This window comes from Gymnodraco acuticeps, unplaced genomic scaffold (genome assembly GCF_902827175.1).
Source record: "Gymnodraco acuticeps unplaced genomic scaffold, fGymAcu1.1, whole genome shotgun sequence".
NCBI classification, from domain to species: Eukaryota; Metazoa; Chordata; class Actinopteri; order Perciformes; family Bathydraconidae; genus Gymnodraco; species Gymnodraco acuticeps.
Window position 1 is genome coordinate 3,829,547 of NW_022992265.1, and position 27,459 is coordinate 3,857,005.

Below are 27,459 nucleotides of genomic sequence, written 5' to 3' on the forward strand. Positions count from 1 at the left end.
ACTCTAAATTAATAGTCAGAGCCTGGTGTAGAGCTGGTTTGTCACAGAGCTGTGTTCTTACTGGCCTGGTCTGTAATACACTTTTATGTGTTTGATATTCAAGTTGCAAAGCCAAAACAAGAATAAAGAAACGGAGCCGACAGAAGACTGCAGACTGGAACATCTTTTCCTGTGTAGTCAGCCATCACACAGTGGAATATGTAACTGAGAATATAACCGTTGGGAGAAAACATGGTTCAACCTGTAAAACTTCTTCATGAACACACCTCTCGTCCTTCTGGATAATTGTGTTTTGATCTGTGGGAAGATTCATGCAGAAAACAATTTAGCAAAGGAATATTAATAGCAACAAGTAGACTATTTGTGCTCAATATAATGCTTGAATGTCAGCCACTGGCAACCGCAAATGTTAAGATGCATCATTTTGCACATCACATATCACTCGTACTTTACATACTCTCATTAAATCCCTCCTTTCCTCCTCATCCTCCATCTCTCACAGTTGCAACGTTTCAACTGAATCTCCAGATCCCCGTCTCGCTCACATAAAAAAAACAGCTTCTCCGGCAAAAATGCTCACATAGGATTAAGCCCTTCTAAAAAGCGACTGTGTTGATCCAACTTGAATGACAGAGAATCAAAACCTCGTATGGAAAGCAGGAATGCAAGCTGTACATACTGATGTCTGCCACGTGTTTCAAATGGAGAAAAAAAACATGTCTCGACATGCAGAGATGGTAATGTTGACAGGCAAACATGACACTGTGGAAACCTGTAACTGATTAAAGCTCAGGATGACATAAACATGATTATAATCTCATATTATTTACATAACAGATTGTATTTATATATTTGTTTTTCGATTAGATGCAAAGTACCATGCTTGGATGAATTGAGTACAATTAAGCACAGATTTGTACTTTAAGGTAACATTGTACAACATGTTTTTATTTTTGAATTTCTAGTTCTTAAGATATGGCAACACCCGAGTAAATATGGTGTCAGCAAGTGAAGGTTTTCGCTAACAGTCCTTGAGCTACTTTGTCAGATTAACACAAGGTTAGCGCTCATATTTGTTTACAGGGCAGCAGCCAAAGAACCTCACATTAGTTTTACTCTTAAAAACCTGCAGCTCTTCATCTAGCTCACTGTGGCTGCTCCTTCTAGTTATTCCCTTGCAATATTCGAAAAATGTTCTTTGCCCCAACATTTGTTGTCTTATATTTCTTATATTTTAAGAAGAAAGTGTTTTTTTATGAGCACCATTGTCAGATGTCCTTAAATGGAAGCAGCAGCTGGAGGAAATGTTGGGTTTGCATCAGGTTTGCATTAGCAGTGACTTAATATGGCTCTGACACGGCTGAGTTAGCAGTAAGCAATGATGCTGATATTAATGAGATAGAATTAAAAACAGTGTTGCTGGATTATGTGCTGCAGTGCTAAATCTCTCATACGAGGCAATTTGTATCCACTGTGGGAATGGCGGTCTCCACCACTTACAATGGAAATTACTAGATAATTACAGAATGTACATGTGTTGAATGGCTATGTTGAGAAATGGGTTAATTCCATAAACATTTTAAGGATTATAAATTAAACGACCCACTTATTTTCCTTGCTGCCCTTTTTGCAAGCCGTTTTGTAAACATATTCAGACATTTCATTAATCGTACCAGCTTTCTTTTCTTCATATTATTAACATGTCTTGGGAAACAGCATAAAACTTGACTGGAATTATAATTTTCAACCACAAATGCCTACGGACGAGTAGAGGGGGATACTAGTTTGTCACAGGCGGGCTTGCCTTCCCAGGTGAGGTTGCTCTTATACTTCCCTCCGCTTTCTGTCGATCCTCCAAGCCCAAAAGGGAATGTCTTACATTAAGCTGACCCTTTCAGCCCCACCCCCACTCCAATTCCCTGGCCACTCACATTCTCTAGAGCTTAGCGGGAGCCTTTTCTCCCTGTCCTCTTTGGCCTTTTGAATGATAACCTTGAATGGTATTGTCTCGGGGCATGAAGGAGGGTAAAGAAATGCCTTGCTTTTTGACAGAAAGCAGGAAAGCTTGACAAAAGGCATCAGCACTCCCTAAATCAGAGAATGTGGGGGACATGAAAGGGGGCAGTTCTTCATTCAGGTAAAAAGCGTTGACAGAATAAGGATGGGGCACAATAGAGCAGCTCTGATGAAACAGTTCAATTCTCTGTGTGCTTTTTAAGAGATTTCAAAAGCGAGCTCAACTGCAATGATGAAATCCGAGGCAACTATATGCAATAGAAAGTTGACTGTATTAGAGCACATTTTATGGATTGAAGAATGGAATGAGGGACTGATTGTATTTGGTTAAGTCAATTTATCTGATCTATTTCCCAGTTCATAGAATAGCCTTTCACAGAAGCCATTTGGCCCGAGATAGTCATTGTGATAACAACCTCATGGAGATCAATTGAAACTCAATCTGTGAATAAGACGTCTTGATTCTACACGCCGCTCTCTCTGACCCTTACTTCTTCCTCTTCATCTCTTCTGCCCGGGAGGAAACTATCAGCATCAGCCTGCTGCCATAGCAACTCAAACAACACTCCAAAATGGCCTTAGGTTTTACAAATAGTGGTTGTTGGTAAGAAAGCAGCAGAGTAAACAAACAACCGTCCCAGGCTTGTGTTGATAGAGCCTCGTCCGATTACGCAGAAAGCTCAGGGCTTCTTTATGTTTGACCTGAGAGCATGGTTGATGCTGATACGGTGAAACTAGTTGTTTTGGTGCAAATGGTAGTGACGTCATCTTTATGATATTTCCAGTCTATCAGTTCCTTAATGTAGTTGCTGTACAGCTGCAGCCTTGTGGTGACTTTAACTACAGTCCTTATGGCAGCTTAGTGGAGTTCTGCAATGATTTCATTGTGAGATGGCCATCTGCTCACAGCAAAAGAAAATGAGCCTCTTGTTGAGGTTGATCAGCAGAAGAGAACATTCAGGCAATGCCACTTACAGAATACGTTTGTTGAAACAAGTGTGGGGGTTTTAATTTTGGCCATTTGGTGTTTCTTTACATAGTATGGAATAATTGAATTTGTCAATTACTGATTGCAGTTTAATCATTCTGTAAGACTTACTTATAATGTGTTTCTAATGTAACATAATGCTTATCTATTTTCTGTTAAAGCAACCCATTTTACTCAGGGAATCATTAAGTTTAATCGTATTATAATACATTTAGCATGACTTTAATGCTTGAGATTGTAGCGTGTCCACTAGCTCAGTGGTCCTCGCGCCACCATCCAGGACACCAGATTTAAGAACATTTTCAGGGGGGGGGGGGGAAACACATTTCATGATCCAAAGTGTTTGTGTTTACACTCTGTGATGGGAATTCAGGTCAGCAGAAGGCATTACCTCAGTTTAAGGGGTCACATGCCAAAAAGGTTGAGAAGCACTGCTGTAGCTGGCATCCACATGCTAAATGACACAAATCCCTGACTGTCTGTTTGTGCAGATTGGGGTGCATCTGTGTCAGCTTAGGAAATAATAAGGGTAGGAAGTACCGTCTTTTTAACAGCACGCATGGAGAATTAGAGCCTGAGGTATTCTGCCTCTCACAAGTCCACACTTCTCTCTAGCAGCTTTCCTTTGAAACATTATGTGAAAGAGCATTTTGCATTCTTGGTAATCTGTCTCCCACATCCCAGTCACCAGCCTTCCTACCTCTGCTTCTCAAAAACCCACGTAGTAAGTGTGGAGGATAGGATTTGACAGACTTAACTATAATGGCAAAAAATATATTTATCAAATAAATAAAAGCCAAATGTGAAACGTAGAGCCATATATGATACAGATACCTTAGTGCTCGCTCCCAGTGATTTTTGCTTTGCAGTATCTGTCACCATATTGGCTTGGTAACATGTCAGTGCTCTCATTGATTTCACCCACTGCAGTGTTGCAGGCTCACTGAGTTTATCCCCAAAAACAACAGAAAACTCTGGCGGTTCACCCAGCAACCTTTTATTTTTCAAGATTACACAAGGGAACTGGGCTTTTGTCTTTGTTGTGGCAATCGTTTCCCTCCTGTCATTGGTCTTAGATGTACAGCTTTTCATGTCATCACATCATCGTCTGACCTGATGTGGAAACTATGCACTGACGAAAACCTTTTCCCCCCTATTCCCACGGAGGTTCCTGCTGCAGCGTTTTATAAATCTGATCATTATAACGAATGCGTTAATCAAACACTGACTGAAAATCCCAATACAGCTTGATTTTTCGAATGGAAATATTACAGTTTGCTGGATAGAATAACAATGTCTTTTTGAAGCACATTCTGCCCTGCGTTATTTTGTTTCTCTCCTTCCTCGTGCTGCAAGGAAATTCAATTTGATTACATACTGCTGTATCTCTCTGCATTACACAACACTTGAAAGAGAATTTTTGATTTAATTAAATATTAATCATGAATACATTATCATGTTGGCTCTTTACTGTTACAAATTTGAATCAAAACACATTCGATCACATTACATAACTGAGAATATTTTAATGATTGCGGGTATGCTCACTAGCTTACAAATGCATTTTTGTACCTTCCAAAAGAGTTTGTTTTTATGTTCATCAGAGGTCCACTGCTTGTACAGGGATTTACATCAAATGCCCCTGTCTTTTGCTTTACTGCTCAGCTAAAGGTAGTCATTTTGCAGAAACTCATCTGAAGTTTTTTTAAGAAGCTGAAGAACAGCCGAGTTGTTACTTATTACATTCTCAGGATCCCCTCTGATCCTGAGCTGTAACGACACGGACTTGGTTGGACCCTTTTTACATCCCTTCTTTCTCATCAACATGCCAGAGTTTTGCTGAATTGATTTTCTACCACGGGTGCCATAATCAGTCCATTTCCCCCCAGATGCAAGCTGATGACATTCACCGTCCTCCTGGCTGCAACTGCGGAAAACAGATGTCTTTTTCACTTTTCTACTCCCCTTCTGATGTTGGCCAGTTTGTCTAGCCCGTATGCATTAGCATGTGGATTAATTCCTGCTTGTTATCTTTGCCTGGATGTAATAAGGCAATCCTGGATGGCAGAGGTAATCAGGTTGGAAGGCAGAGCTCTTGCCTTCTCTTCCTCTGCTGCCTTCCTCACATCCAAAAAACTGATAGCAGGTTAGACACATCGGAGGGGATTAAGCTAATGTGATGGCAGAGCCACCTACAGGGTAATTTTAAGAGACGGGCCTTGGCATCCAGGGAATAACTCGTCAAGACCTGGCTGTAGGCTAATATTAAGGATATTAATCCTTAATGTAAATGGCCTTGACTTGATTTTACTCTTGTCTCTGTGTGCAGCTTTAAGTGCAGTCACAAGTCTCTCTAATCACTGACATAAAGCAGTCCCTCAAGGGTTTTCCAGAGTTTTACCGTAATTATTGCGTACCAAAAATTGCTGTTTTTTGTTGTTGTTAGCTGTGCGAGAAATTGCCAAGCTATTTGCATTATTTCTCTCGTTGATGCGAGCGGTTTTATGAGCTGCTGGCTGAGGAGCGCTTTGTTTTGCAGCTGTAAAAAACATGACGATGTGTTAAAATCACAATCCGTGTCGTTTTACAAAGGGATTTGTGGCTTGTTAAGGTTGAATTGTTGGAACAGGTTATTATTGCCTCCCCATCAGTATCAGCTGGAAACAGTTGATAAGGTGAGAAGAATAAAATCATACGCGTGAAGTCACACACCGCTTCAGCTCATTGTCGTTTTCATAATTTTATTTAAAACATAAACCAGGGTTGCTAGAGAATCCATACACAACCTGAGTTTGTGTTATCTGGATGCAACAATGAATAAAAACACCCTTTTTGTCTTCCTCATTAATGAAAGATTCTTAAATTATGAAAACCCACAGGCAAGGTCTCACATAAAACAATGCAGACCTTCCCTCAAGGAGCCGAGTGAACACCTTGATGGGGAGAGTTTGTCCTTGCTGCGGTTTTCCCCCTCACAAACGCTGTCTTGTCAGCCTCTGGTCATATTTTGTGATTTTTCTTTTTTTTGGGCTACTACTGTTCCTCCATCACTGACAGACTCCCTCTCTCTCGTTCTCAGGTCTGCTCATAGGATCTGGCTGTGCACTCTATCCATTGGGATGGGACAGCGAGGAAGTACAACAGACCTGCAACAACAGCTCGGACCAGTTTCAACTAGGTAAGATGTCTACTAATACACACACACACACACCTACAGCCTGACACCACCTTACACACTGATGTTTCAACCATGACTGTGTACATTTGTCTTGTGTTTGCCAAATGTTCCCGGCCCCAGAACTGATAAATGTATGAACAAAGTTCAGAACAGACTTTTATATCTGGCACTTGACATGCTGCCTGTTTTTTTAATACCAAGCAGATACAACTCTCTGGTACTGTCATATACTGAAGAGACAAGATCCCTTGGTATTTAAAATATATGATAAAAAGTAAACAGAACCTCCTGTTGCTGTCAGTTCCTGAAGTGTTTTATAGCTATAAATATGTGCTGAGAATAAGCATGAGCTCGATTGCTGCTCAGTATTCAGCTGGCATTCTCTGGGCTATCTCATAGACAATATAATGTTTCTGTATTAGATGGTAGGCAGGTGGAGGGCTATTTATACTGCAGGTGCTCTTATATGATCAAATAATAATAATCAAAAAGTGTTTGAACTTCTACGTACAGGGAGAAATTCATTTTGTGTGATTGCAATATTTTTAATTAAATGTCAAAGGTACTTTTTTGATAAAGCTGTTGAGCCCATAAATGATGTAATCCAGTACACTTAGATTTGCTCTCTCTTTTAATTTACATCAATGTCCACCATGCTTTTTATATATTTGATTCCATACACAGTATGATAGGTAGATGTTCTGAGTACCAAGCAACTAGTTAAAGCTGGAGTAGGCAGAATATTTGTTGTAATTAAGGGCCAAAAATGCCATTAGCCTTTTGGCATAATGTAAGTGGTCTGAGAGAACTGCCTTAAACTGCAGACAGACTTAAAAGAGTATCTGCCAATATCGAGAAGCATTTTAAAAGGAAAAAACTGTTGCTAATTGGTTAGCATTGCTAAGCTGTTAGCAACATTTTGTCTCCATCTTTCTCATAGTTAAGCCTTTTGCCAACCTTAAGCTTATGGCTATGGTTATCAGAAGGTTAAACTATTTGCAAAGTGTTTTGTCTTAACTTCTCTGAAATGTTTCCTGACATTGTAGCGAGCTTAGAATGAGAGTATTATGTCATCTCAAAGATATTTACGGACCCATGAGTTGGCAAAGAAAACAGGAGTGATTATTTTCATTGCATTTTTGCTATATAAAGGCATCTAGATCGTTTAACATGATTGACTAGTGGCTCATACAGGTTACCCTATGAATTACGTCACATGCCTGTGCTCTTGGACAGAGAAGGGAAAGAGGACAGCTGTTCTTTTTGCATTCTGGCATTGTTTTGCATTTTACAGAGTACTGGCTACCCTAGGGTGCAACTTGGATGATAATTATGCTGAATTGCTATTAAGAAAAAGTTGCCCAATGATGCCAAAATTAAACTGCAGACTCCAAATTTAAAGTCCCCCAATTATGCGCTGTAGTGTTTGTAATTCAACTATGAGTGTTGCACAAGGGCAACTTTTGACCTGACAATGAAGCCAGAGCACCACTAGTCAATGAATGTCTGTTTCATGACAATCTGTTGTTGTTGAGATATAGTTCTGGACTGTTGGATGAACTCAATGAAAGACCAACCAAACATTCTTCAAAATCATCACCGACATTAAGTTAATAAATACAAGTTGATATATGCACATTAAAACAGATAATATTTCTGCAGATATGTGATGGTTCTAGCAGCTTTTATATAATCGTGTTCATATAATTCAGAAGGATATGTCCTTTTGTTGTTCTATTTATGTTTTTATGTTTCATGTGGAACTACTTGAGCAGGTCTCCATTGAAAAAGAGATCAATGATCTCAATGGGATTTATCTGTATAAATAAAGGTTTGAAATGAAATGAAATATAATTCTGTGTAGTTTAAATTTCTAAACGTATCATCTCAATTACTGAGATTTCAGACCATGTCATCAGATGTAATTATGTTGGAAAGGAGTTCTTTGAAAGAACATCCTCTCAGTACATACAGTATGAATTATTGTTAACAAGTGGGTTTGCATCAGCGTGCAGCTCAGATGAAGATGACTGCACTATAGTTATTCACCTCTTTCTTGGTAGCGCCATGACAAGTCGCTTGAGAACTGTGGATTTCACCCAAGAAATGATGCCACATTGAGAACTTCAAATCTCTCCTTCATTAATCATGAAGAGAGCAGGGAGAACGTAGTGATTCAAAGATGAATTAGAATGTTTCTGCAGGACAAAATAATTGCATGTATGTCTAACATGAAAATGTTGGGGAAATTATCATACTTATGTTTTCAGAATGGATACAGGAAAGTCCTAGTCACTGTTTTGTAACCCTTAAATGCGTATTGGAAAAATGTTGCTATTTTCTATATTAGACCCATATTACAATATTATTACACTCATATTATACATGAATACAACCATATTAAAACGTTGTTATACCCATGTTACTGTACACGCACGTTACACCCATAATGCACCATAATTACACAGTTTCTGCACCCATTTTACACATGGACACAACTGACTGTATCCCACAGGATGCTATAACCATTAAAGGGTTAATGGAATATTCCCACATCATGTTTATAGATAAACTACAGCCATATGAGTGTGGAGTTGAAAAGAGAGACATTTATAACAGAAAATGTACTTCCAAGAAATAAGCTGTTCAGTTATAGCTGTAGTATCAGAAGACTGCTGCTTGGATGATTTGGAAATGAGACTCCTCCTCCGACTCGTAATTAGATAACATTCAATCAGAATATAGAATCGGAGGGATGAAACCCCTCTTTAATGGTCACACATGCAGAGCACACAGTGAAATGTGACCTCTGCATTTAACCCGTCCTAGTACCAGGAGTCTAGTACTAGGAGCAGTGGGCAGCTATTGTACAGCGCCCGGGGAGCAATGGGAGTGGGGGGGGAGGGGGTTGTCCGGTGCCTTGCTCAAGGGCACCACGGCAGGGCCCAGGAGGTGAACTGGGACCTCTCCAAGTAGCAGTCCACACTCCATATTTAGGTCTGTTCGGGGACTTGAACCGGCGACCCGACGGCTCACAGTCCAAGCCCCTACTGACTGAGCCACTGCCGGATATCAGACACTTTCTTTAAATGCGATGTTTATAATGAGGTCATCACAACATTTTCCAAATTTAGAATCAGATGTAGGTCATATCCTTGTTTAGTCATGCACATAATTTCCTTTGAGGATTATAGAAGATGCTTCTTAAGGAGGCCCTTTTACGTTTTAATTTGTGCTTTTTTTTGCCACTGTTTGTGCTTTCCAAAACTCTGTGTTGTGAGAACACATTTGGCACATACCACACTGCAAATGAAGTTAAACTATGTTCAGCTAATCTGTTCCAGCGATGCTATCTATTTCTGAAATTGGAAATGTTGTTGCTTGAACAAAAATGGCAGTTCACAACACTTATATGGAAATGTTGGATCTAAGGCAAGGATAACGCTGTAGTGTAGTTTTCTTTTGATACAGTTCTCACAAATAAATGATATCATTTAAATGTCTTTTAAATAAACCTCACACAATCCTTTCTACATTCAAATAATGTCACTGTATACAACTTAGATAGTACTATTGATTAATACTGAATAGTTCTACATCGTATGGTAATGGCCAAATTCCTACCAATTCAATTCCTAAATATATGGAATCAAGTAAGACTCTTTTATAGTGAAAATATCACACTTTGATCCTCTTACATGTTGTCATTTATACACCATTGTCCAAGTAGAGATGTTAAATATTTTGGAAAAGGCAACAAAACAAAAAAATCTGAAACGGCTTGTTAAAACAAAAATGTCCTTTATTGCAGGTACATGACTTAAAAAGAGACACTTTTATAGCCTCCTGCAGTTTATTCAGTATCTATTTGGAGTAAACTGTTTTAGAGCTCTTGTATAGAAGTATGTTATAATATTGTACTGTATAAGTAGTATGCGATTTGTGAGCCCAAAAAAGCTCCATTAAGTTAAACAGTGCAGGGCTCCTCTAATGTTCAGATATTCTGGTTAAGCCAAAATCAAATCAGTTCTTTCCCCGCCAAAGGCTTATCTGAGGACATTTCATTGAAAGCCATCCGTGCGTTTTAGGAGTTATCCCGCTGACAGATGGACAGATAAAATAAAGGGTGGAAAGATAATCATCCTGAATCCTCTGCTCTCCTCCGCAGGTTCCTGCCAGATCGGCTGGGCGTATTACTGCACAGGGGCCGGGGCGGCGGCGGCCATGCTGCTGTGCACCTGGCTCTCCTGTTTCGCAGGGAAGAAGCAGAAGCAGTACCCGTACTGAAGCCAGGCTCAGAGGGACAGACCTCAGAGGGTATACGACGAAAGGGAGATGACTCTGTGGACACCAACACAGCACATTGAGCACCAAAGACACCAAGACACAGTGCTCTGGACATCATGGGACACAATCCATCTGACAACTGCAGGGACTGTTTCATAATGTAACACATACACATGGCTTTTAAAAGTGCTTCCTCTCTTAAAAAGCTGTTCTTAAATGAAAAATGTATGGACCAATTCTATTTGTAAAATTGTTACATTTCTTTAAGAGTATTATCTCTTTTTTTTGTCTTCCTCCTCTTCAGTCTATGTGATGGTGTTCCCTGTGATGAAGAGAAAAGTAATACGGCTTCATTGTTATGTGAAGTGTTTCTGTCTCCTCTTCATGTCTCATCCTTGCCTTAAACACAAAGTGAGATGCAATAATCCCTATAACGTAAAGCAATCCGACACTGGCTGCCTGCTTCCTCAACCTTTTCAGATCCCAAAAATCTAAGCATAGTTTATTTAATACATTCATAAAGATATACGTTGTGTATGATAATGTATTTTATCATATTAGCACATGTTTTGTATTCACTCTTCATATTATTCTTTGTTATTATTCTTGTTTTGTAAATAAATGTTTATTGAAATTCTGGATTTAAAGTGTTATTTCAGTCCCACAACACGCCCTGAGGTACACCGAACAGACCTCTCACATTCCTAAAATCTTTTCCCATGACCTTTTGGTCTTGGTAGTGTTGGCTACGTGTGAGAGTCCTTTTTTCCCCACCAATCGATAAAAAGGATAAGGGTGGGCATTGCTGTGAATTTAACTTTTCCCCCGTTATTGATGAGGTAAATCCCATGACCTCCAGACAGATTATTTGCCTTTTCATCGGGTTACTAACTTCAAAGCGTCCGAGTCTTTCCAGACAGAGCTTGAGATGCAATCATACCCTGGGACATAAAGAAGGCATCCATCGGCTTATTGTCTAGGGCTATCTCATAGTTCCTCTGAATAATAATGAACAACAACAATGGTAACCTTTCATAGCAATTACCACAGCTGCATGTGTGTCATCAGAGGTGTGAGTTTTTCAGTTACTATTTTTAGTCATTTGTTCCTTTTTCTTCTCCTTGGATCAACAAACAGCACTTCCGACTTTCCTCCAAGTGTTAAAAGTCAGCTGTATTATTTGGCACTCATTAGCATGCCCATTTTCTCACAACACTCAGCATCCCCCAGATGATACACCCCGCCCCCGTCTCCCAATCCTCACTTGAGAAATCTGTCTCAGTACTTGCTGTTTAATATGTTAGCATGGCTCCTTTGCATTCTGATTGATATCACCAGTGATTGTTACAGAGTGTCAACCAGATGCCTAATCTGCATGCTGACACAATGGGGTTAAATTGGAGTGCTCCCTGCTTTAAATCAGTACCCGTACCTCCGACTGACAGGGTGTACGATGCTTTCTGAGGGCTTGTTACTCAGGCGGCTTAAAACATGCAAAACGTGGGTTGAAATGTGTGGTACTGGTAACTGGGAAGTAGTCTACTGCGGAGTAAAAGCGATATTACAACTGCCTATATTGTGAATGTAAGCTGACCAGAACTGCAGATCGCTATGACCACTTTTGAGTAAAACGTTTAATAAAGTGAGGACGACACACTGATTTATACTCACCATTGTATCAGGGAAGATCGCACACTTAATGAAAGAACAGCAGTTCTTGCCTTGAAGAAGGTCTCTGAACCAAACTCATTTATTAAAAAAGATTATTGCACAGATTTGATTGTGTGGATGCTTTTTTCATTACGTTTGATAAAGCTCCAGCACCTCTGCAAAGTCTCTACTGAGTGAGTGGGTTTCTTTTTCTATTTGCAGTGTTTAAATTGGGGTAAAGGTAGACATCGAACCGATATGACTAGTGCCAAACTTGCAAACCTGCAGGGTGTAAACACTTAATACGAAACAGTATTAAGTATCACTTGGAGTGTCCAAGTGATGGGCAGAACCAAGAACCAAATGCAAAATTGCCAAAACTTGAAATACATCTAAAAAAGAAAGTATGTATGTATATTTAAAAATGACAGTAATTACCAATTTTCACAACACACATGATTTGGGAAGGCTAGCATTTACTTACTGGATTAGTTCTTTGGAGCAATAGTAGAATTTCAGCAGCTCATTTGATATGGGTATGATTCAAAAAAGGATTCTTTCTTTTTTATTATCATTATAGAAGTATCAGAAGATCATTCCGCTTGATCAATTCTACTGAAGCAACACAATGGTATTCAAAACCCCTACAATTGTGCAGCTCATTTTTTAAGTAATTTGAAGCAGGGGATATTTAACAGGGAGAATGCAGAATCACCTTCAAAAAGTTGAGCCTAGGCGGCCGGCCAGTTAAGATACGACATCAATTAATTCTGTCTAATTATTTCCCCCCCTACAGCACCCTGGTGAGATAATTACTGCCCTTAAGTGCAACTCTGCTTAAAAAAAGCTGTTGTGCTACTATAACACCAATCTCCATAAAGATTGTGCTTAATTGATAGTGCCAGATAGCAAAATAATGAGACATGACTGGGATTATACTAAACCTGTATCGCAAAATAGTGGCCTGTCACTGTCATCACCCCTCAGCAGTGTTCTTTTTTTTATTGCATTATAAATGTGAATGTACTGGCAGTAATTAATTAGAGCTCCATATTTTTAAATATCTGCGGCACAACAATAAAGACAGTTATTCAGGTGATTCACAATAACTAGAAAGCAACACTCAGTGGTTTGGGCTGAAGTCAATCTAAATGAACTAAAAAACAACTCGACTCACACATTGTTCCTTGATTCCTACTGTCTTCACAAGTCCCCACTGTATTAAAAGGAAATGCCAATTATACATATGTATGCAAGTTACCATGTTTATGTGCTCATTGAAATAAATGAATTCATTATTACATACACCAGACAGACTGCATTGGCAAAATAAATCAGAGGCTGCTACTGAAGTCTCACTGACAGGGAAATATACAGATTGTGACTCACAGTACTCCAGCTACAGGGACACAGGGAAGCTGCGGTTTTTAAATGAACAGTTTGTTTCAACTCAGAAGAGGTAATCCCTTTACTGGGATAGCAGTTTTTAATAAGAAAAAATGTCAATTGCCTCAATATTAATCATGCCGCTGTTTACCTAAAACCATGCCATGCACGCCCACACAGGTGTTTCTAATTCTGGCTTATTACACAAGAAAAGCACAGATGACTAAGTGTCCCAATAATCAGTGACATTGTGAGTCAGCATTATGTACAGTTTATGATAGAGGTGTAATTTGTCCAATCCAAACATGTGAAACAAGCTAAAAAAAAGAGCCGAAGAAATGCCATTTGAGCATTGTCTGCTAACACGGCTCTGAGAAAATCAACATGAGTTATTTAAAGCACCTATGTGAGTTTAACAAGGGTGTGCAGAGCCTTAAAGGTCAAATGTGATTAACGTATCGAGAAACACACCAACTTGGGAAATAATGTAGGATTAGGCACAAGGTAATCTGCATTCAGAAGCATAGTTCCAATTATATTATGTACTATTTATCTTTTTTTTATTTTTAAATGGGCATAGAGAAGCTGTGTGTGATGCCCTCTTGTTTCCACCTATTCTTTGACATTGATTTTGAAGTGTAACCCCTCCTCCACATCATTTCATTGCACCATTTCCTCTGGGTGATTTTCCCGGTAGGAGAAGAGTGTCACGAGGGATGGGAGGAAAGAAGCAGGAGTGAAAAGGCGTTGGTATCCTCCCATTGATGTCAGCTAGCATCAATGAAAAACAATGCAAGCAGGCCTTTCACCTTTCAAGCTTCCTCAGTTAAAGTTCAAACTCAGGCAGTGGCATTATGTCCAAGCCTGGGTGAGACATGGGTACAGCAATATCATACTTCCTAAAGATCAAAAGTAACACACCACACATTTCCAGAGAACTGAAATCATACCTCTGGGCACAGACTGAAAAACCAAACATAGTGGGCTTCTCAAAGCTTGCACAAAGATTTCCCTTCATTTCCTGAATGGAGTTCCTTTGTGCTGTTTAAACTTACAAATAAAAAGATGCTTCAAAGCCTTCTCTTTACTCAGTGAGCATACACCCCTATAGAGATGGAATATATAAGACACAATGCAAATATTCAAGGGCCCTATGGAAGACCTACTGAAATGTGAGATATATGCAGAGAAGATGCAAGAGCAGCATTCTGTGAGCTGCTATCTAATAATTGTCACAACACTGAGGTGCTGTTAGCGTTCAGCGTAATCAACTCTGCTATCAACCGTCTTCCCAGAAAAAACATGCTGATTCTTTTATCCCTCACCAAAAGTGTGTGAGCAATGGAATTACACTCTTTAAAGATACTGTTTTTAAACCTGTTTTTCCTTCAAAGACGTGTCAGTCATATGAAACGTGTCACGAGCTCTTCCAGGAGGTCTTTGATAAAGTCAATCCCAGCATTTTATCAGTCATAAACAGCTCTCTGGCCACCAGTATTTATCACGTTTCAAGCAAACAGTAGTTTAGAATCCAGCCTTGATCCCTTAATCCTAAATAACTATCAACCCAACTTAAAAATGCTCTTTTCCGGCAAGTTATTTGAAGCCAACTGAAAATGATTTTGAGTAATTTTATACTTTTGAGACCTATTAAAGTAAGACAGCCCATCATAGTCTTAGTTTAACTGGAGATAAAGATCACATCACAACTTAAGTACTTTTGTAGCTATAACAGAAGTGAAAAAAGATTGGTTACAAACTCACTGAAGATTAACACTTATTTTGCAAACAAGCCCTGATAAACCTACTTCATGCTATCCAGCACTGCATAACATACCATGACACACCAAAAAAAACATTCTCAGTGGTAAAAGATCATGTACCACAAGTTGTATACTCTTTCTGGGTCCCTGTGACTTTTTCCTCTGGTATTCCTGTTGTGCTCATAGACCTGTGTGGAATTTTGGGACTCCTCGCTCAGGAATGCTTCCCATTTACCACATGTTCTGCATTTCCCGTCCAATAGTACCCCTGGAATTTCTGTAGGGGGGAGCTACAACAATTGGACTATTGTACATAGGTATGTGACCAGAAACAAAACTGCCATTGGGTGATTCCCGTTCCATTTTATAAGGTTATAGAAAGGTTTTTGCACTTATTTTTGCATTATTTTGCCTAACAGAAGGTAATGGCCTGTTTTGATCAAGGTAATCTCCAGGGATTATTAATGGATTTTTTTTCCAGCCAAATCAAAAGAAAACCATTCAGGGTTTCACATATTCTTGAGTGTTTTCACTCTTTACACAATTTTAAAAAGGCCTTGTCTTTATTTAAAATGGGGTAAAATTATGTTTATTCCTTTAATCCTATATCTCTCTGTAAACTATAAAAGATACCATTATGTTTCCTTTCACCTCGTCGTCCCTTAAATAATCAGAGGCCAATATCCCACAGACACATCTTGACTTTGATGCATTCTAACAAGGACTAGACCTGTTCCACTAGAACATTATTAGTTAACTGATAATCGCATTGTTAGTTGTTTTTATACTTCTGGTATACGTGCTGTTAAACTCACAACATCTCTGTATAAAAGGTGTAATCTGCTTACATCTACAATGGTGATTTCTTTATTGTATGATAAACCTGGCAGGTTCCCTCTGTATTAGTAAAGTGTATCTGTCTCTAAAAAAGAAAGAAAAGACAAACCCTCTGTTATGTATGTTCAAATGGACCTTAAAGTTGAGATAAACATTGGATGTTCAACAGAGTGACCTTCACCATCCACAAAGCAGCATCACAGACATGGCATCATCAATTATAGTTTTGTCTCATTGAAGTCCATCTTAAATAGCCTGATAATCAAACGGAATTGCCGGTTCAGTTCATTCATTACTTCTATTTGAATTGTGGAATCATTTCAAAGCGATCCAGGGTTTTGGAAGTAGGCTGAAAGTACATTGAATGCAACATCTTTGAACTATAGTTTATAACATCAATAGCATAACTGAACACTAATTATTGCTCTATAAATGTTTATGTTTTCATTATTGCATTTCTCATAGGGTGCCTTCATTTCCGTTAAACACTAAAATGGGATCTATAGGGCAATGGGCCAATATTACAGTATTAACAAAGTATCCGAACTTCATTTTTTTCAAATTTAACCTCTAAAAAAGATTGGTAAGACTTTTTTTTTTTTTTCTTCTTGTTAGAAGAGATGTATTTCACTGATAACCTCTGAAGACATTTCACCAATGCAGAATTTCTCTGCCTTTTTTGGCCCTTGACTCTAGTTTTTCTATCGCAAGCTTCTCATGGCTCCAGGTGTTGGAGAGTTACCCAGCTGCCATGTGAATAGGGCATACTTTTTTATATTCTCTTTCAAGAACTTGAATGGAATTGCTGAATTAATTATAGGCTATAGAAGGGATGATGTAATTAAAACTGGCTTAATTCTTACAAACATCAATAAACAAGTCTTATAAATTGCTCTGTCAAGGAGAGGAAACCTCTTCACCAGAGTTCTAATGTTATTCAGTTTTCATATTTACTGCCGCACATCTGCTTCATGTCAGTCATCCGTCAGCAAAAACTAAAAGAGAAGTGGCACAGCTTTTGAAAGATACCATATGTTATGATAATGCATTGAAATACTGTCTCGGCACCACAGATACCTAAAGAAATGTTGTTCCTGGGCAAACATGATCATCTCACGAGAATCACCTCACAAATTAAATATTTGTATATAATGTTTTTTAATGTGAGGTATGGTCTCCATCCAGTAGTCTACCATCCAGGTTGCGGTTGGCCCACCTTTCAATTAACAGTGCTACACAACTATATAATGCAAATTGCAGTCTTCTTAGAAATAGATCAGTAAGATAGTACAAAAACAAACAATACAGTAATCACCCATTTGTGAGTAGAAGCTCAACTGACGGGGCTTCTTCCTGAACATTTTGAACATGGGTAGTGGATTCGAATCCACCATGATCCCTGTGGGTGCTCTCCACGTGTCAGCATGGGTTTTCTTCGGGTTCTCTTATTGTGAAGCCCTGTGATGGACTGGCATCGCCCATTGTCAGCTTGGATTGGATATTAGTGTTTTATTCAGCTCTAAGAAAAGCCAAAGATGTCCCCAAACAGCTTGTGCAGCATAATCCAGGAGCTGTATACAAACTGTTGCACCATGTCCGATATTAACCTCATTATTGCCTTTATTTTCCTCCTGTGGAAAATTATCGCCTGAATGGACTGGGCCACTGACAGAAAGCAACACGAAGGAGGTAATGAGGCAAACATTAGACATTTGGACCCGCTATGCAATAGTTTGGTAATGATGAGTGTACAAGATGCTAAGGGGATTTTGATGAACATTAAAGGACATTACCGGTGTATTTTCAACGTTCAGTTCCTTAACATTTCGGCGAACAAATGCATTGCTTGTATTTCTGGTCGTCTCCATACATTGCTGTGTGATATTAATTATATTAGCAGGAGAAGGTAGTGCAATTCATCACAGTTAATGTTAGGTCTTCGTATTTTAAAATATAAAATGATTCGGTTTGCCATGATCGTTGTAGTGTCATATCATAATGGGATTTTCAAATATCATATACGTGAAAGGACTTCAGATCAGTACAATGTATTTCATATCTGCTCCTCCCACAATTTGTAAAGTAATCTAACATTAGATTTACTTCACTTGATCCAGAGTGCTAAATTGTTTACCGGCAAAATTGTAGTTTAGAGTGTATTGCTGTATGTACCGTTGAAAACTTTTTGAAAACTTTGTCCGCCCGAATAGGGACTTGAACCCTAGACCCTCAGATTAAAAGTCTGATGCTCTACCGACTGAGCTATCCGGGGCTCTGATAGACGTGTAACGCATTACGTTTACAAAAATGACACAAACACCAGGTAGTTTTGTGATTATGGTTTAAATGTTTGGTTTCAGTTCTTGAAATGTTTAATCGTCGAAAAAGAACAATCATGGCGACATAAAAAGTTACAACATTATGAACAGTGTGGACATTCAAACGTGTACACAAACAGACACAACAAAGCACATGCATACAATAAAAAAGGAAAAATACGACATGCAACCATTTGAAAAGCGAAATCCGCTTTTATAAAACAATAAGACAAACAGGACTAAATGTTCTATCTATATGGCGCTGGTTATAACATTATAAATCGTCATGGAAAGTCTTACGAGCCTTTATGGTCAACTACCGCCATCTAGTGGCCACGCTGCACAGTACAGCTGAGTATCTCGCCCTACGTCATACAATAATAAGGAAGTAGCGGTCCAACAATTAACACGAGTAGATTATTTTTGGGTGCCTTAGTCTTTATTACACGTTATATCTCAATGTAAACAACGAATACCAAAAGACAGAAGTCTCATCTCAAGAGCATACATCTGTTGGAACCAGTTTAGTTGTATTGTTGTCATCCTTTGTGGTCTTCGTGTGTCTCTCAAGGAGCTCTATGGAGAGATACTCACTCCAGAAAGTCATCGGTGAGGGCTCTTTCGGTCGGGCTTTGTTAGTTCGGTGTAAAAGCAGTCAGGAGAAGTATGTGGTCAAGGAAATCCAGCTTCCCAAGGTATGTAATTTACCACATATAACAGCTGTATGATAAGAGGTTTGTACTGCTGGCCTATCAGCCTATCCTTACATGTGTAATGGCACAGGGAACAGAAGTGGTGGACCCTGACAAAGTCATATCAGTAACACATTTGTTCTTCAGTGAATTCAACATAAACATATTTGAATTCAGACTGATATGTTATAGCCGGGGGTCGGATATGGAAATCCTATTTAACTTACCCTTGTTGCCCACACAGGGACGTGGGGGCCGGTGGTTTTGCATAACAGAGAATGTATTTGTGCTTGTATTTGCATTTTTATAGAATAACTCCAAATTGGAGAATCCGAGGAGGGAAGCCATCCTGCTATCCAAAATGAAACATCCTAATATTGTGACCTTCAGGGAGGCCTTCGAAGGTATTCACAAACCCAACTCTGTTACACAAGACATACAGTTGTTATGGTCTGGATTGTGGAATGTTCAGTGTGATTGTGTTTTTCCAGCTGATGGCCTCCTGTGTATTGCTATGGAGTTCTGCAGTGGAGGAGACCTGCTCCAGAGGATGCAACAGCAGAAAACTACGCAGTTCTCTGTGGACCACGTAGGCCTCGACTTCCTGCAATTATCCTCATTATTTTATGTTACAGTTTTGTTTTAAATTTTGTTTCATTGTATTTATTTTTCCAGATCTTGAGATGGTTTGCTCAAATGTGTGCTGCGGCACAGCATATCCATGATAAAAGGGTTTTGCACAGAGATCTGAAGTCTAAGGTACAGTAGTCCTTATAGTTTATACTTAAATATGTTTTAAAAAACTGTTAAAATACATGGATACATTGAACATAATTCATTTGTAGTTTGTTCTCTCGATTCGAACATGAAGTAGATCATTTAGTTTATTGGTTGAATGCATATTGATAAAATCTCATCATCGTGAGCGCTGTGGAGTGAAATGAACAATGATAAAACCGCTGATCGAGATAAAATAACAACATTATCTCCCACTTCTGCATAATATCATCATTTTGCAATGGTTGGCAGCTTAGTTTGGCTTCATGTTAAGTCATCACTTCTCTTTCATTTCCTTACCCAGAACATATTCCTGACAGATAATGGGACAATCAAGCTCGGGGACTTTGGCTCGGCGTGTATTCTGAACAGGTACAGGAGGAGAGCGGCCACAATTTACAATTTGCCTGCTGAGTGCTTGATTTGCTGCTACTCATTTTAACGGACTATTTTTGTGATTGTGTTGCAGCTCCAAGGCATACGCTAATACATATGTTGGAACACCATATTACGTGGCTCCAGAAATCTGGGACAACAAGCCATACAACAATAAGAGGTTTGCGTTTGTTGTGCAAGTGTTTCTCCATTTAATATGACAGATTAAATGTCAATGAAAGGAAACACACAGAGAAAGCTGTATACTTTGTTCTTTTTCATAATTGTGGCCTAGTTTTAGGACAAACTTTTTTTTTTAAACTCCCATTTGTAGTTCTTTCGACTTGGGGATACTCTATGTTTGTACTTCTAAAACCACTTGGTTATTTGTGATGTGGTTGCAAAGGGACGTAACATTTTTGGAAATGTTTCAAGGAAAGTTAAGACTTGGAACTTTGGAAAAATGTAAGATAAAACTTGTACTATTTTGACAGTCACTTGCATTTGCAGCCCACGTTATTTCACAGTTTGAACCAAGAACTACATTGTATTCATGTTAGATGTTGATTAAATTACCATTTTAAATGATATGTTTTAATATTGTTTATGATATTACAGTCAACCAGCAGATGGTAGCCTGATGCAAAGCACACACTGTGCTAACACCTTCTGCTAGTTGTTGTTAGCGAGCTGTTAGCATATGGGATGTAACTTGGTTGAGCATGCTGAGGAGTTTTAATAATCTAATTCCACATTCTTTATAGTAAACGTTTATTGTATGAGTTAGTTGTTTACTTACAACTTATTCTTAGTTAACAGACAGCACAATTGCCAGCTTGTGTTTTGAAATGACCTGTAAGTAATCCATTAGTAAACTTGCTAGCTAGCTAACTTACCACACAACATATTGGATGCATTTGACAAATGATTGGATTTATTTGGCTCATAATGGATTATGTTTAATAATGATCAAGTAATGATAGTTTCTATTTGAATATGATACAGTAAATGCAGCCTGACCAAATAATCCCTAGTTATTTTCAACAAGATCCCCATGAATTCCCGTGTAAAGTTTCCATCTTGGATATTCCCAGAACAACAACCCTAGAAGTGATTATGTAACTGATGCGTGGGTTAACCAATCTTGTTTCTTTTTGCCTGTGCCAGTACATGACGCATGTCTGGTGTGAATGAATAACCATCTCTGTGTTTATGTGTTCTGCAGTGATGTGTGGTCTCTGGGCTGCGTTTTGTACGAGCTCTGCACCCTGCGACACCCGGTACCTCCCCCTCCCTCCTATCTGCATGTTCCAAAGATTTGACTGTGGGCCTCTCTCTCCTCTATCGTTGTATAAAATACTTCTGCTGTCATGTTACTGCACAGTCAGATACTGCAACACGATGGAGGCCCAGTCTCTTCAGCTGAGTTAGATTACCGGCTGTCTATTTTTCGTGGCTCAGATGTGTATGGTTTGTTGTCCCGGATATCCTCACATCTCACCCTTGTGTCTAGTTCCAGGCATCCAGCTGGAAGAGCCTCATTCTTAAGGTGTGTCGGGGTGCGTACCCTCCCCTCCCCAATCACCTGCCCTACGAACTGCAGTATTTGCTAAAGCAGATGTTTAAGACGAACCCAAAAGACAGGCCGTCCATGCACAGCATCCTGACCTCCCACAGGGTTTCCAAACTCCTCCGTGCACATCTACCCTCCCAGGTACAGACCTAGCCCCCCTCTGTGCTCCTCAAAAACAGTTCACTGATCCTCCTACCTGCATGGTGACAGTCACTCAAACAGTTGAACCTGATGAAGTGATTTTACTGCTACCTATCCATCAGAACGACAAACAGTCATAACATGGTGTCAAAGTGAGAATTTAAACTCTTACACAATTTCCCCTGCTGTGGTGACCCTACGTGGAATCTGACCTTTGACAAGCTGCTGTTGGTTCAGATGGCCGCGGAGCTCGTGTTATGTGTTTGATTTACGGCAGGGCTTTGAATCTTTTACAGGCGCTAGAGACGCAGGAACAGGGGAGGCGGACGGCTCGATGGAAGAGAGAAGAGGGGAAGAAGGTGGCTAATCTTCTGGGAGAGAAGAGTTTGATAACAACGTCGACATTTGAAGGTAGAGTCCAAGTCGAAGTTAACAATTGGTTGCAATTGTGAGAGAACGACATCACATACGTTGTTGTGAAGAGTGGTTGGAGCATACATGTTATTGCAATTAGAAGGGAAATAAATCATGAATATGTTACGTGATTAAATGTCATGCCGATCTGAATCACAATTAAGATTTTGATCATTCTGATATGACCATTCTTTTAAAACAAATAAATATGTATCATCATGAGCACCTTCTCATTTCTCTCTGCTTGCTATTTCATCACCTGTAGATAGGTTTCCAAATCCTTTACATTTCCTTTTGTTTATTATTTGCTGCTCATATTTTTGTCCTTGCTCTTTGTGTTTTTATGCATGCACCGTCTACACAGAATACAAATGTTGATTTAAGATCATATAAGATAAGATGGAACTTTATTTATCCCCTTGGGGAAATTCTGGCGTTTATAGTGTCAGAATGAAAAACAGGATTCACACAAGGTAAAAATAAAAATCAAATTGAATATAATACAACACACAAAAAAGTGGTAAAGTAACTATTGAAACAATATTTTACAGTAAAAAGTTGAGTATTTGAGTATTGTTTACATAAGTGTACAGATGTGAGGGCAGGTTAAAGTCTTGTAAAAGGTCATTTATTGTCAGGACCTTCTTGAAAACGATTAATATAACAAAACATTCACCCTGAGTAACCCTTTCTCTCAGGCGTGGAGTTACATGAAGCCCACTCTGAAAGCAGAGAGCCGGGTCCTCGTAAGCAGTGGGCCGCGGGGCCCTCGGACACTGTGCTGCAGATGTTGGCCAACGCCAGCCTCGTCTCCTCGGACAGCATGGGGTCAACCTGCCAGTCCCTCACAGGTACTATTCGGGGGGGGGGGGAATAGAAGTTTCCCCTTGCTATTTCTAAAATCTTCTAAAAATTCAAGTTTAGTCACTAAATTCCTGTATCAGAGTTTATCAGCTGTGTCCTTGTTTTGTCCCGTGTATCAGAGGAGCCAGGGGACAGCCGGCAGAGGAGACGATGGAACAAGGATCCTCCAGAGACGCTTCTGAGTGTGTTGGAGAAGGCCCAGCTGAGCAGAGCCTTCAGCACCTTTTTAATAAACCCAGGAGGTCTGTTCATTTCTGAATATTTTGTATTTGAAATGGGCTAACATGATTTTTCCTACATTTCCTACAGTCATTTCCCTCTGATTGGAATACAGCTCCAGAAACAATTAAGAGACCACTCCAAATGTTTCTTAAATCTCAATGTCTACATGTATGGCAGACATTCCATTCTATTGTCTATTGAATTCAAACACAGATAACTGTTGTCAGTAGTTGAAAGAATAAACACACACCTTTAAAGTAAAACCAGAGAAACTGATCATTTCACAGTGATCTCTTAATTTTTTCCAAAACGGCATGTGGTTTTAGTGGGTGATATAATCAGTCCTCTGGTTTTCCATCTCCAGGTGAGGACCCTCTGGTGGGACCCCTCTCCCAGCGGCAGGGGGACCACCCTGATGGTCCTGAGCCTGAAGTGGCCTTAGATGAGGAGCGACTGCAGCCTCGCTCTGATGATGAGGACACGTGAGTAACCCAGATACAAAGCTGTGTTTGACATGACATTAGTAAGGCAAGGCAAGTTTATTTATATAGCACTTTTCAACACAAGGCAATTCAAAGTGCTTTACAAAAATGAAAGACATTCAGAGCATAAAACACATTAGAAACATTCAAAAGCAAAGATAATAAAACATGAATAACCCAGGAACATGAATAACAGTTACGGAGCGTCCACACAGCAGCGTGCGTTGACGCTTGGAGGTGGGCGTATCTGAAGCTTGGGGATTTTTTGCGAGCAACGCGACCAACAACCAATCACATGAATCTCCCGCCCCCGACATACAAAGCAATAGCAATGTTAAAACGAAGTAAACTGGATATAAAATCCCCAAACAGGCGAAAACCTACCAGTTTCACCCACTGTCTCTGCCACCTCCCTTCATGCCTCGCTCCTCCGGTTTGTATCCCGGTAGATGAACAGAGACTGATCATACAGCACCGGGTGATTCACTACCACTACAATGAACTTTCCCTCAATTTTTTTGAATATGAGGAAATGACCTGCGTAGTCTCTCCCAGCATACACGCGGTTTGATTGGCTAGCGCTTGTACTGGCAGATTTGAATAAACGGGATTTCATTGGCTGACGCCTCCGTCGAGGCGTCAAAAGTTGAACATTGCTCAACTTTTGACGCCAGCTACGCCAGCAACGCTCCACGTCGCTTCCCAAAATGCAGTTCGGCTTAAAGTGACGTCACCCCATTCAAAGTGAATGGGCAGAAGCGTTGGAAGCTTCAACGCACGCCGCTGTGTGGACGGGCCGTTACAGTGCAGTGTAAGATGTGAATAGTTTAATTAAAAGTAGCGGCAAAAAGAAAGTATTCGGCCTGGATTTAAAAGTAGTGAGAGTTGCAGCGGATCTGAAGGTTTCTGGTAGTTTCCAGATATTTGACAATATACCAAATGTTCACATTTCTCCACCCCTACTCATCCCATGAAATTATAGTTTTTTGACAGTTTTCTAACCTTTTTATATTCCTTTCATCCTTCTCTTTCAATCATTTTGCATCCCCAGACAACACATTTCCCCTGTTTTACTGTTACCCGAACCCATCTTTGACCTTTAAACCACTTTTTTAGTAGCTAGGAGTATATCACTATTCTAGACAGAAGAGAATTGTATTAATTGTAATTTATAGTTTAATTAAATATATATTTTTGGGTTTGTATTAGGGATGGGAATTTGAAAGCAAATTCGAATATTCGACCCCCAAAAAAACGGTTAGCCGATTAACCGAAATGTACATATCCTATAAAAAAAATAAAAAATCATTTTGAAAAATAAATAAATACATGTTCAAATAAGTATAGAAACCAAGTCGAATTTGTCAAATGTATTGAACTGGTGATCACAGTTTGAACAGTTGACAGCTATAGGCCTACAGCTTTCATGCTTAAAACATAACTTGGTTTTTAAATGAAAGAGGGATCAAACACGAACAACATAACCGGTTAGGTTAACGTAACCCTATTACAACAGAGATCAACAACCTATAACAGGGCCTATGCACAGAATGCAGCTATTCAATAGTCATTCTTGTTTAAGAATGTCTACATGCTCAGGGGAGAGGCGGGTGCAGAGGCCATTCACAATCAGGCCAGCTGTAGAGAAGACCCTCTCAGCTGGAATGTGGGCATAAGATGAGGTTTGAGTCTGCGTGACCTGCGTGTAGGGATGGGCAGCAGCCATATCATTAGCTAGAACTAGCTAGATCTGATGGATTTGGACATAAACACGAGTGAAGTATAACCAGACGCGAGAGAGAGATCAGCACCTGCAGCTCTGCCCGCTGTGAGGGACCGGTGAGCGGAGCAAAACACACCTTTAGACCTAACACATGTAGCTATGGCACTGTCGTATACATTTAATTATTCCATTTGATAATATGTAATCAACTTAGGCAGTACTCCCAAAGAAACATTTAAAATTACAATAAAAATATTCATAACTCATATTCTCATACCTGAATCATTTCTAATATTCGATTAATCGTCCCTATCCCTAGTTTGTATACATATGTATAATACTGTCTGTTTACATTTTTATTTTCTTAAAGAATCCTGTAAGCACTATTATTTTTTTGCTGATTTGGGAAAATGTTCATTCCTTTGCTCAGATTGAAAAACAAGTAATGCTGTTGTGTGTGATGTTTCAGGGACTGTTTAAAAAAAAAAAATGTAACCAGATTTTATGCAAATGGTTTAGGTTGTTTATATTAAAGACAGCTTTCCTACAATGAGATTTTAAAAATAGCAATATATCGCTTTGGCTCATACTTGTGTTTTGACAAAGTGTTTATGGGTGGGAAAGATATGATACTGAACCCATGTGTCTGTTTCCTTTATTTATCTTTATTTAAATATTTATGTTGCCAAAGATAAATTCTAACAAAATGTCTGACTCATTCTTTTTTGAGTTTCCAAAGCAGAGACATATTTAGATAAATAAATAAAATATTATCCACATTAAAATTCACATGAAATATGAATGTACAAGGAGAGGTTTGTATGAATCTCTGCTGGATATCCGTTCAATGTACGGAATGTCCTGTTTTTGTATGACCTCTCAGATGATAACAAAGTCAAAATGTGTCGTACTGTTTCTCCTTTCTTCACAGGGACTTTGAGGAAGAATATCCATGCGATTGGATGGATGAAGTTGAGAAAATGTTTTCAGAACACTAAAGTCTCATTTCTAACAGGATGCTTACACAATCACACTGTAAACAATCACTACAGACACTAACTGTTTGCCAAAATCATTTCACATCATATATATGAGACCAGGTCTGGATCTTTTATCCAAGTTTACAGAAACCCAGTTAAGCTCTAACAACACTGGGTTATTTATAGTGTATGTTTCAGGTGCTGCATTGATTTTTGTATCGCAAAAATACACTAAGTTCAAATTGTATACTGTTAAACTTGTTGTCGTAAAACCTCTTTTACATAAAGATATCTGAGTTGTGTGTGTGCTCTGTCTCTAATTGGATTTGAACATCTGTTCAGGTTACCAATGATAACATTCCCAGCAGAATGAGGCCGTCTGACGGGGGGCTTCTGTTTGGCTTGTCGGGGAAGCAGGAAGTATTAGACTCAGAGCAGCTGAGTCTCCAAGGGGTCACACCATTTTGTGCCCGCCCTCAACTTTTGATGTCAATTTCCGCTGCAATATCAAAAGTAGACTAAACATGTTGAGTCATCGGTATTCTTTGTGTTTTATTCTCTTTGCGAGACACAAGCAAACCCAACATCTGGACCCTTTAGCTGTTGTGTTATTTTTAAATGTCTGTGACCACTAATGGCTGACAGAGAGGGAGATGACTGCTCGTCTTTCATACAGCAAGTGTTCATTTTGTACCACTAGGTGGAGTTGAAATCACTCGTGTGAACCCTTGTTGTGGGCAGTAGTGAGAAATGTTTAGATCCTGGTTCAAATATAGATAAACTTTTGTTGAAA

The 27,459-nt window shown here is 39.3% G+C and overlaps 2 protein-coding genes and 1 non-coding gene across 5 annotated transcripts in view; 2 read left to right on the plus strand and 1 right to left on the minus strand.

Annotated features, from left to right (window-relative positions):
• LOC117540477 (LHFPL tetraspan subfamily member 6 protein) overlaps positions 1 to 11,108 on the plus strand; it is a 44,131-nt gene extending 33,023 nt beyond the window's left edge. The window contains exons 3-4 of the mRNA XM_034207185.1: positions 6,084 to 6,182; positions 10,351 to 11,108. Of these exons, the coding sequence (XP_034063076.1) occupies positions 6,084 to 6,182; positions 10,351 to 10,469 (218 nt within the window). The 3' untranslated portion in view covers positions 10,470 to 11,108. The remainder of the gene's footprint in view (positions 1 to 6,083; positions 6,183 to 10,350) is intronic.
• A 6,407-nt stretch (positions 11,109 to 17,515) lies between these two features.
• Positions 17,516 to 27,207, plus strand: nek3 (NIMA related kinase 3). Of its 3 annotated transcripts, XM_034207243.1 has the most exons (14): positions 17,516 to 17,794; positions 18,995 to 19,118; positions 19,426 to 19,519; positions 19,607 to 19,704; positions 19,791 to 19,874; positions 20,197 to 20,264; positions 20,362 to 20,448; positions 21,493 to 21,547; positions 21,781 to 21,981; positions 22,278 to 22,392; positions 23,094 to 23,246; positions 23,379 to 23,501; positions 23,846 to 23,963; positions 26,618 to 27,207. In XM_034207243.1, exons 2-14 carry the CDS (start codon positions 19,002 to 19,004, stop codon positions 26,682 to 26,684), a joined length of 1,380 nt encoding a protein of 459 aa, XP_034063134.1. In that variant the 5' UTR covers positions 17,516 to 17,794; positions 18,995 to 19,001; the 3' UTR covers positions 26,685 to 27,207. The 3 variants fall into 3 exon arrangements, 2 of the variants coding, with proteins under 2 accessions (XP_034063134.1, XP_034063133.1); XR_004568178.1 differs by lacking the exons at positions 17,516 to 17,794; positions 26,618 to 27,207 and adding an exon at positions 24,762 to 25,673 and having other exon boundaries at positions 18,622 to 19,118; positions 23,846 to 24,158; XM_034207242.1 differs by lacking the exon at positions 17,516 to 17,794 and having other exon boundaries at positions 18,626 to 19,118.
• trnak-uuu lies at positions 18,305 to 18,377 on the minus strand. Its single transcript has one exon. It is a non-coding gene; the product is annotated as a tRNA-Lys (tRNA).
• Positions 27,208 to 27,459: the final 252 nt, after the last annotated feature.